The sequence below is a fragment of the Cyprinus carpio genome, chromosome B13 (genome assembly GCF_018340385.1).
Source record: "Cyprinus carpio isolate SPL01 chromosome B13, ASM1834038v1, whole genome shotgun sequence".
NCBI lineage: Eukaryota > Metazoa > Chordata > Actinopteri > Cypriniformes > Cyprinidae > Cyprinus > Cyprinus carpio.
Window position 1 is genome coordinate 24,456,635 of NC_056609.1, and position 11,951 is coordinate 24,468,585.

At 34.8% G+C, this 11,951-nt stretch overlaps 1 protein-coding gene across 1 annotated transcript; it reads left to right on the forward strand.

The window, feature by feature from the left end:
* The first annotated feature begins 1,366 nt into the window (after window positions 1–1,366).
* Window positions 1,367–2,566, forward strand: marveld1 (MARVEL domain containing 1). The gene has a single exon (XM_019093403.2). It carries the CDS (start codon window positions 1,710–1,712, stop codon window positions 2,196–2,198), a length of 489 nt encoding a protein of 162 aa, XP_018948948.1. The 5' UTR covers window positions 1,367–1,709; the 3' UTR covers window positions 2,199–2,566.
* Window positions 2,567–11,951: the final 9,385 nt, after the last annotated feature.

The window sequence follows — 11,951 nt, forward strand, 5'->3', positions numbered from 1 at the left end:
GAGCCAAATCGCACTTTGATGCAGACTTAAATGATAAGCTTGGAGACCCCACAATGCTTTGTTTTAGATTTAACTGGGGCTAGATGTCACTTTTTACTCTGGTAAATATTTCTCAGGTTAATTTATAAATTTATCCAAAAGCCATTTCTTGTACATAGGTTTTGAATAATTTCACAGATGATGAAAAAAAAAAAACTTTTGTGATTAACCGCATTACACTACATGTGAGGTACGTTGTCACAGTGGAAAGCTGCCATTAAAACATTAATTATAAGCTTTGTAGCCACATTTGCAGGAAACAAGTACAATGTTTTATATTAAACGTTTTGTTTTTGCCAATAGAAATTATAATTTCTAAATTGTATAAAACTTTATAAAATATGACTGCTTGGCCCAACCTAACATTTATGAAAAAATGTTATTGTCCTGAGGACATATTTCAGTCAATAGTATGATGTTAACAAAATTATTTATTTATTTATTTATTCATAAAGAAATTCATACTTTATGCAGCAAGGATGCTTTAAATTGATCAAAAGTGACAGTTTTACATGATTTGAAATATAAATCTTGTTTTTTTGCTGTTATTTTGAACGTATTCATCTGTTTTCACCATTGATAATAAGAAATGTTTCTTGAGCAACAAATCAGCTTATTAGAATGATTTCTGAAGGACCATGTGACTTTGAAGTCTAGAGTAATAATGCCGAAAATTCAGCTTTGTCATCACAAGAGTAAATTAAAATATATTCAAATAGAAAACATCTGTATTTTAAGTGTATTTTTGATATAATAAATGCAGCCTTGTTAAATATAAGAAACTTAACATTAAAAAATGTACTGGCTTTGAAACAAGAGTGTAAAACATATGTTTTTCAATGTGTTTAAGTAATGTATCTAGAAATATAACCCTATACAAAGTGGCATCTAAAAGCAAATGAGGCTAAAGTTTTCTCAGAACTTTTCTAGGGTATTTTCAGCTAAGAAAAGGTAACTTTAAGTGAATATGAAATCAGTTCCCAACAGATATGACAAGTAGAAAGTAAGCAAATACTTACTCTACTGTTATAATATCTATCTATCTATCTATCTATCTATCTCTATCTATCTATCTATCTATATCTATATATATGAAATAAAATTGACATATATATTTTTTTTTTTATTTTTATTATTATTAAAAGCCATTTCTTATGAATTATTTATCCTAAAATGTCTTGTTTAAAATAAATGCCACCAAGTTAGTTGTTTTTTTACTTTAATTTAAATGCATTCACAATCTTTAGTGTACCTAAAGTATCCGAACACTTTTTGGGGCCACTGTATGCAGACACAGGAATTTTCTAACTAGCCGACTGAGAGAGTGATGGACGACAAGGAAGGGGAGGAGGAGAAAGGGCTTAGTGTTTCAAGTCCTGCCCTCTGTTCTGTTTCTCCTCCTGCTCTCTGCTTGGAAAGAGGGGGAAGGAGACACGATTCAACAGTTACCACAGGAAACGGAAGAGACCGACAGACAGAAGTCATTTCAAAACCCTGGGGCCGAGTAGAAGAATCACTCCGTTTGCGTTTGCAGGGTTCTCCTCCTCCAAAACCCTTATCAGCCGCTCCTTACCTCTCCTACTGGCTCCTTCTTCTCCTCCTTTCTCTTTTTGTGGCAACCAGCCCCCACCCTGACCTCCAGGAGAAGATCTCTTCAACAAAAAGAGGAGATGCCCCCTCAGCCACATGTGAAGAGAAGTTTCCTGGAATTCCTCAAGAGCTTTATCGGGATTGTACGGGTCCTCCAGATCCTCCTGGGAGCCGGGCTTTGGGTCACCATCGCAGCCAACAAGTATGAGGGCTCCATTCACTATGTGCTGTTTGTGGCTGTGCTTTTTTGGCTCCTCACATTAGCCATCTTCATCCTCACGCTTCTGGACAAGCAGGACCTCGTTCCCGTCCTCGGAGGAGAACGGTGGTTGTTAAGCAACGTCATCCATGACGTTGCCGCCACTCTGCTGTATCTGTCCACCATTGGGATCATGATCTACAAAACCCAAAAGAACTCCTACTGCAACCTGGACGTCTACAAACATCACTGCTTGTACAAGGTCTACCTCACTGCCTCCGTCTTTGCCTGCCTCACCGCTGGCGTCTATCTGCTCTCCGCCATCTACGGCAGCTGCAGGAAATGTCGAGGTGAGCGGACAGTCATCTGAAAACTGACTTCAACCTCACACCCTGCCACTGTGAGACATTTTGGAAAGCTTTTTGGAGACTTAAAAATCTCTCTTTTTTTTTTTTATCAAAGTAGAGGGTTGATCCTCTTGCCTCAGGCTTTCAGGTTTGTTTGTTGCTTTTTATACAGTAATTTATAGAGCTTTTGTACTGCAGTAACACATGAAGTCTATTTTACACTTGTGTTTATGTTGCCGGAGCTCTATATACAAGTAGTTTTATTTTTTTTGTATTAAATAACTGACAACTCAAAGAGCGGTTTGTTGCTTGACGAAACCATATTCTTCATGTTTTGTTCTTTTAACCTTTGATATGACATTGAGCGATTAAACAATAAGGCTCTGCTTCATGTCAGTGTCTTTCATGAAATGTGTGTGTACTTGACTGTTTGACAATCCTAGAATGAATCGCACCACATCAAATATCTCCACTTGATCCACTTTTAAAGAGAAGAAATATTTAATGCAGACAATAATTTTTTAGAATGAAGTGTTATACTGTATGTGGCTGTTAGAAAATGAATGAATAAGAACGAAAGTAAATGCAACTTCTTTTCTTTGTTTTGTATGATGTTTAAATAAATGGTTTCCTAATTTGCTTGGTAAATTTAGGAATACATTAGCCAGACCACAATATAATGTGCAGAGGTGCTGGGACAGCTGCCTGTGATCAGTTTTTATGCAGTCATGAGTTTTAGGAGAAATACAGTGCAAGTCCAAACCGCAAATTGTGTGTGAATGTGTTTCTACATTTCAGAATGTTATGTCATAACATACAGTTCTTTGTTTAATACAGTACTGGTCAAAAGATTGGAATTATTAAGCTGTTTTTAAATAAGTCTTTTATGTTCACCAATGCTGTATTTATTGGATGAAAAATAAGTGAAAACAGTAATATTGAGAAATGTTATTATAATTTATTATTTAAGTTTTTTCTTTTTTTATTTTGTATTTTTGAGCAGTCATTACTCCAATCTTCAGTGTCACGTGATCCTTCAGAAATTACATAATATGCTGATTTGGTGCTCAAGAAACTCTTCTTCTTATAAATGTTGAAAATAGTTTTTGTGGGTTAATGTTTTTGTGAAAACCATGATACACATTCACAAGTTTGGCGCAAGTAAAAATTAATTGCTTTTTAGTTTTACACATTAAATAGACCAAATGTGACAGACATTTATAATAGTACAAAAAGATTTCTGTTTCAAATAGTTGCTGTTCTTTTGTACCTTTCATCAAAGAATCCTGAAAGAAATGCATTATGGTTTTCACAACAATATATTATATTATAACAGCAGCAGCTTTCAACTTCGAAGATAATAACTATTAGTAATAATTGAACACCAATAACAAAAATCCAAATCCACACATTTGAATGTTTTCTAAAGGATCATGTGACATTGAGGACTGACTGCTGAAAATTCCTTACGTTTTAAAATATATTGAAATGACAGTTTTATATTTTGATCAAATAAATACAGCCTTGGTGAGCATTCTTTCAAAAACAAACAAAAAACACAAATCTGAATATAAAACACTTCACTAGCAGAACAGATTGCTGCACAAACATTTCTTCAACCTGTTTTTGCATGTTTTGTCTACTGTCCTGTTCCTTTAAATGGAGTGCTGTGATTGTAATTGCTTCCTCTAGCAATACAGAACAGTATGTTCACAGTCCCTGAAAAAAGAAAGAAAAAAGAAGAAGTTATTATAAATTTCTCAATGCTGGAGGATCAGTGTTTACACAAACTGTTGAACTTGAAAGACATTTCCTGCTGGTGAAGAGCTCTGTGTCTCTTTCACTTTAAGCATTCTCTTTCTCTCTGGCAAAGCAGGATTTTTTCTGCTCATTAATGTCATCCTAGTCTTGAGCCAAACTTTTGATTTGCAGCATTTATGCGTAAACAACAGCATGCATGCATAAATAAATAAAATAAATAAATATATAAATATTCCTATCTGAAAGCAATCATTCTAGATTATTTCAATACAGATATAATTCAGACATAATAGATTACTTTACTTTTAAGCAAAACTCAGTATCTTTAAATGAACTGATGCCTCCAACCCAAATTTTGGTAAATCAAACATGTTCTTCTTCAGAAGTGTTCATTGTTTCAACCTAGTATTTTGTGACGCTTTCATTTCCAGGCAGCACTTGCACTTTTTTGTGTGAAATATGCATTAGACATTCAGTGAACATAGTTGTGTCGAGAGATGTTTTGGAAATTGTTATTTTTATCACTCTAGCAACAGAGCAAAAGGTGGTAGAGAGTGAGCCAAACAATATGAACTGAATTTATCTATTGGAATGGGCCATTGGCGCATACTCACTATATGAAATAATGAAAGACTAAGAATGCTTGGACACATTTGTCCAACATTCACTACCAGCACTGGTTATGAAGCAAGGCTATATAAATAAATGAATGTATAATGACTCATATATGGCCAGAGGTAAGGTCAACAAATGATCATTCCACAGGAATTACGCAGTTTGGCTGTCCAGCTTGGAAGCAGGAAGCAGCAGGAATTCCCTCAGGAGCTTCGAGGGGGGTACAGCATTCAGGGGAAGTGCTCCGGTTCAAACATGCTGACAGAAACACATGGATGTCGTTAACTGATGAAAACCATGTAACACATTATTGTATGTATGCCAAGACTTTAACTAAAATGGCTGTAAAGTCATGACTTTGTCAAAAAAAACCTGAATAGAGACTGACTTCATTGTATATTCTCATTTGCAAATCATCAAGGTACCTCTTCTAGTGTTTTGAAGCTGTTGGCTTTATCTCCCATGACTAAAGGAGTTGTTTGTTTAATTGCTCCATGTGGGCCCTGTATTCACAGAATAAGCCATCAGAGCTTCAATGAGAGCAGACCTGCACATGTGGATCGTTAACCACACGCTCTGTGCAGAGTGCTGAGACGCACATTCCTGTGTGACACGCTTCACACGAGAAAAAAAAAAAAAACTGTAAATCAGTGAATCGACAGACTAAGTCTAAAAGGAAAGAAGTATTATGCAAGATCTTTGACAAAATGATGGTAAGGAAAGGGTAATATTTCATTGTGTTACAGTAAATGTTATACCAGTGCCTGATGGATTATTTATAATGGCTCTTAAAAGCATGACTTTTTCTTGTCTGCTGCTTTTGACGTCACAGCTCGGGACAGTTGCTAGCGATGGACCATTCATGTCGTCATGATGTCATTTCCTCTGATTTTGTATTTATTAGTTGCAAGTGATTCAGAACTTCTGAACAGTGAGAAACTGTGTTTAAGGAACAAGAGCTTATTTTAAATCCACCCAGAAGAAAAGGTTTTGCTGAGTGCTTGCTCTTTCACAGCTCCCATAGTTCCCATATATGTTCTATTTAAGTGGATAGTTCCTCCACAAATGGAAATGTTGTCATCATTTACTCACCCTCATGTTGTTCCAAATCATATTAATTGGTTTCTTTCTGTCAAACACAAACACACACACACACACACACACACACACACACACACACACACACACACACACACACACACACACACACACACACACACACACACACACACACACACAAAAGACATTTTGAATGTTGGAAACCAAACTGGTAAACATTGACTCGCATAGACTGGAAAAAATTATGATGGTTACCATCAACTGTTTGGTTACCCATATTTTTCAAAATATCATATTTTGTGTTCGACAGAAAAAAAAAAAATAAAATGCAGGATTTGAACAACTTGAGGGAGGATTATTTTTGATGACGCAGAACTCCAAACATGATCTTCTTTGAAGAAAAATGGGGGGAAAAAATGTAGAATTAGCTAAATTTGTGTTGGGAAATATTAACCTGACACTATTTGTCTACTCTGCATTAGATTACCTTTAGATGTGTAAACCTGAACAGGAAAAAAATTACTCCAAATACAAAATTTAATTAATCTCGTGATTTCTGAATTTTTTTTTCCCCAGAAAGATGTAGTATTTTTGTGATTTATTTTGCAATTTTTACTTTATTTTTTATTTTTTACAATCTATTTATTTTTTATGGAAGCTTGTTTTTGACACCGAATAAAAAAATAAAAGGTAATCTGACCATTTTTTTCTCACAATACTGACTTTTTTCTCACAATTGTGTGTTGAAATTTGGCAATTCTGAGTTTTTTTTTTCTCAATTACATGATAGTAACTCGCAATTGGGAATTATAAGTTCAGAATTGTGTGATTATAAACTTGCAATTCTAACTTTTTTTGGGAAACTGTGAGTTTATATCATTTTTTTTTATTCAGTGGCGGAAACAGACTTCCATAGTTTTGTTTTTCTTTTATGTTTTTTTGTTTTGTTTTTGTTTGTTTTTTTGTTTCATGTTTTGTTTAGACAGTTTGCTCTCCATTTAATCTCACCGCTGTCTATTAAAAAAATAGATTTTTTTAAAGAGATCTTTTTTTCCCCCTTCTTTCTTATGAACATTATGTATCAATCTATCTACTCAAAGTCTACCTAAAGCTGTTGCCCCCAGTTTTACAATCCATGTCATGTAATGTTCTTGTTTTAGTGAGTAATCTTTTGTGCAAGTCTTGTAACTATAACATTTTCCTACAACCTGAATCCCAGGAGACAGAATCACATTATGGGCAAAAGGAAATGATGTCACATCCTGTTTTGGAGCAGTCTGAATTGGGGCTGTGTTCAAGCAGATTGTGGCAGAGGGCAGTGCGGCTTGTGGGTTGTGAGGCCTATTTATAGAGTTCTGGAAATACCAATACATCCTTTTTGCTGCCAGCCCATAGCAGATGGCAAGAATGTGTTATTAACTCGGCTTTAACTAAGACTTTGCTAATTGTAATCGGGGGAGCACAAGTGCTGCAAATACGCTGGCTGTATTTGTGGAGAATTCTCCTCATGTACAGTACATCAATATTTCAGCTAGCTTTACTGCGTTTTGATCTACAGCTCTCTGCACCCCTTTGCGAGGGAAAACAACAAACAGACGTGTCTAGTTCAATAAATGCAGAGGGAGGCTTTCTGAAGCCCTTAGAAGGAAACAGCCCTTCTAGACTTTGGCATGCTTGTTATGGAAAGCCAAACAAGCTCGCTTTGTTCAGAACAGGGCCAGACATACTCTCACATTCACAGAATATTTGCACCCATATGACCAAACATTTCCCTGTTGATCTAGGGTGACTGCTTTGTCAATAGATGTAATCCAGTTTTAAATATAATAAAGCTGACGTTTAGTTCATTTTAATAGTATATAATTGAAATGTTACTTTACATTTATATCCTTTTAACTTTGTTAGAATTAACTTAATTACTAACTTTTATAATAAACAGTGCATAGAAGGCACACATATTTCCATTGGTAAGAGTAAGTGCATAAACAACATGGTTTAAACAACTTTTTATGTGTTTATTCTCAGAGTTTCTAGAATTGTCTGGACTTGAAGGAAAACCCTGGGGCAGGACATGGCATGATCTGTATCTGGATATTATGAGCCTTAAACCAGCAAATCAAATGTGTTAATTTAGCAAAAGACGGCTGTGGTTTCCACAGAACTATTATTTTTTAAAGTCTCTTTTTCCACATTTGTGATGATGTGTCAGGCTTTTGGGTATATATTTAAGCTTTTGTTTGACTAAATGCAGCTCCAATAAACAAAGTTAGCTTGGTGTCATTCAGCGGTGTGACTAGACTCATTTTCAGAGATAAAAATGTGTTGCTATAATGAAAAAAAAGTTCTGATCATTAGTCCCTCATTTTGTGTTTTTTTACACATTTAACATCTTGACACACACACACACACACACACACACACACACACACACACACACACACACACAAACACAAACACACACACAGACACACACGCACACACAGACACACACACACGCACACACACAAACACACACACACACACACACACACCATATTTTTGTGAAAAGTGGGGACATCCCATAGGCGTAATGGTTTTTGTACTGTACAAACTGTATATTCTGTTGCCCTACACCTAACCCTACCCCTTACAGGAAACTTTGTGAATTTTTACTTTCTCAAAAAAAAACTCATTCGGTATGGTTTATAAGCGTTTTGAAAAATGGGGACATGGGTTATGTCCTCATAAGTCACCCACTCCTTGTAATACCTGTGTCATACCCATGTCATTATACAAAGTTGTGTCCTGATAGGTCACAAACACACACACACACACACACACACACACACACACACACACACACACACACACACACACACACACACACACACACACACACACACACTTGAAAATGATTGAAAATGACATGAAGTGAAAAATGTAATTGTATCTTATTTTCTTCTTTTTTTATCATGTAAAATAGTAGGATTCCATATTGTCCAACAATTCTCTTAACTTTTAATACCTGTACACACAACTACACTGAATAAAACTCCAGCAGGTGGGACTATTTGGCTTTCACTCCCAAGGAGGTCTATAATATCTTGGAGAGAACTGTTATTGTTATCCGTTCATCACAGTGGCAGTAGCAACTGGAATTTACATGAATGGGGAATTTTAAAGAATGACTTTCCTCATCGATTATAGACCTTCTTGCTCTCAAGCTCTAGCTTTGACGTGAAAAGCAGCTTTTAAAAGCATTACAAAATAATTGGGCACTGTTGAGTATCTACATTATATTTATATATATATAATATATACTGTAAGTATATGCTGCTAGCAAAAAGGTTTATTTAGTCAGAATACACAACTACTTTTGAATGGCTGTAAAAAGATGCAAAGATACAGTATGTGTAATACAACATCTACTAGCAGGGTAAGTGCATGCGTAAATCTGATGTATATTACATAGAAAACTAGAAAGCAGCTATTGTATAGTTAATTTTTTAATTGGCTGGTTTACAAATTAAAATGGTTTACATTTATGTATGAAGGTCAAGTAATCACTGGAGGTTTTGCATGTTGCAAATCTCTAAAAGAAATTTACATTTTTGAGATTGTTGTGCCATTATTTATTTTTAATTTTTTTCTGTGCTAATGTGGTATAATAATATAGCCTACCTATGCCATGTATAAGAACAACGTATGAATGATAGCTTCACTGTACATGTCAAACCAAGCAGCTTTAAATATTGTAAGATTGTTTTTGACTGTATTGAAGTCTAACGAGGGTAGTAAAATTTTGACCCCTTGACCTCCTAGACCTTCAACCTTATCAGACATCATTCTACTGTGATTAAAATTTGTTCTTGAATATTACTTGGGTTGTTTGACAAAACCACTCCATACTTATTAACACTCATAAGCCAAAGTCGCATGAATCCAGTAAATTTAAGAACAAAATACTATTTTAAATAAGAACAGGATGACTTTGATTTCTGTCAGGTAATACTACTAAATAATTAGGTTGTTGCTGAGAAGCTGTAATTTCTCAAGTCTTCCTCTAGGTGTCAGGATTGTCTCTTACATAAAACAGCTGCTAGTGACAGCAAAAAGACTGAGATTATCCACACACAATGTTCAGTTTGATATTTGTAGCTTTACAGGATTATAGAATGGTGGTGTTTGGCTCATCTGTGTGAGCTGAGAATGATTAGCACTGTCACACAGTAATGATTTTGAGAAGTTCAATATTTCTTCAAGTTTTTAAAGCATTGAGTCAAGACACTGGTATTGCACTTCTGCAGTAAAGATTGAAAAAAAAAATGTGTCTATTATTCACTTTTTGGTCACTTATTGTAAAATATGTAAATGCATAAATCAATAAAGTCTACATTTGTAATAATACAGATAGAAAACCTTAAGTATTCTATACTTTTATTTATATATTTTCCTGACCCATTTAAACAGCAAAACTGAAAACAGCTTCATTACACAACCTGTTTGTAATGCCAGCAGTGATAAACGGCACTAGGGATACAGCTGAAAGCCGCAGTATCAACAGGAAAACAGTTCCACTTTATGTAGCAGTAAAACAGTTGTAAAATGTCTTCCTCCTTTTTGCTTCATGAACTTTTTATCTTAGGTTTTATCTTAGGTTTTATGTTTTCTTGATGTGTTTTGTTGTTGTTTTTTTGGACAGATTTATAGGTTTGCTGCAGAAATTCTTGACAGGCTCTAAATATGAAATGCTAATTAATTGTTTTGAATCTCAAGTTTTGTTTTAATGGTCTGTAGAATCACCTTGTCTTAACATCAAGTGTTTGTCACTGAAATGCTATCAAATGTTTTTTTTTTTTTTTTAAAGGTCTTTAGGAACTTGATATCATTGAGAGTTTTTTTTTTTTTTTTTTCTCGACAACAAATGTCAGCCATTAAAAGCTAGTCGACATAAGAGATTTATTTACTGCAAAAGTTAATAGTTTTTTATAGCTCACGGCCCATGAAGAGACTTTTGAACTCCAGGAAGATCAAATAACCCACAATAACCCAGGGTAATTCACTGTAAACCAGTTTTTCTCAGCCTTTTTGACTCTCCATATCTCCAGATTGTCCAAGATAGGCTAAGATGTATAAATGAATGAATTGATTTATTCTATTTTCAATTTTTTTTTAATCGCATTCATTTTATATATATTTTACTATTATTGAAATGTCACTTTTTGATTATTTTTAGTATCATATGTTTAATATTTTACTAATATACTTTGGTATCATTTAAATTTGATTATTTTATTTAACTTGCAGCCCTTCTTGGAAGATGCTAAGACCTCCTATTTGGCTTCAGCCCTGGCCCCATGGTTGAGAACCACTGCCTTAATTTCCCCGTCCTCAGCTCTCTGATAATTGTGTGTCTGTATGACAGAATTTGCCAGATAGTTTCTAAGACAAATGCATTGTCTGGTAACACTAACAAGCTTGGCGGGCTGATTCATTATTCTTTGGATGAATGTATTTATACAGGCCTGATCTTTCTCTCAGACTGTTACTATGGTAATGCAGAGCGGCACAAAGAGATTGAGGTCATAGAAAAGGACACGCTGCAGTGTAGCTTATAAGAAGTAGCCACAGTAGGATTTTGCTTATGAACATCTCTCAGCGAGGAATCTTCTTTCATTCTTGTGTACAGTACTGGGATTTGAACTAGTTCACTGACACACATCTGTTATCACCAGCCTGCTGTTTCAAACACATGACTGATGTTTCAAAGTCTTTGTAATGAACATCCTAGCAAATACCGTACTTTTTGATTAAAACATGACCCTCATTAATAACGGCATAATGAGACTAGATAAATTGTGAGTGAGGCAAGAGTTGACTTGTTAGGGTGTTGCTAATTTGTTCAAAATGGCTTTAGGGCAGTTGTTGCTATGGTGTTGTGGCCGATTTCCAAGGTGCTGCTATGGTGTTCTGAATTTATTGTGGTTTTGCTTGCTTGTTTGTTTGTTTGTAAAAGTGTTTAGGGTTTTTTTGGAGGTGTTTTTTTGTTGCTAGGGTGTTGTGTGTGGTTTTTAGGGCACTGCTTTGGTGTTCTGATTTTATTTTGGTTTTGCTTTCTTTCTTTCTTTCTTGTTTCTTTATTTATTTCTTTGTTTATTTGTTTTTGTTGTTGTTGCAAAAGTGTTTAGAGCTTTTTTGAGGGTGTTATTATGTTACAAATGTGTTTAGACCTTTTTTGGAGTGTCTTTGTTTTGATATTATTATTTTGTTTTGTTACAAAGTTGTTTAGAGCTTTTTTTGGGTGGTTTGTTTTATTTTGTTTTTGTTTATGTTGTGTTTCGAGTTTTTTTTTTCTTTTTTTT

Bases quoted from the DNA above. Each gene is read 5' to 3' on its own strand.
- marveld1 (XM_019093403.2), top strand. From the start codon at position 1,710: ATGCCCCCTCAGCCACATGTGAAGAGAAGTTTCCTGGAATTCCTCAAG.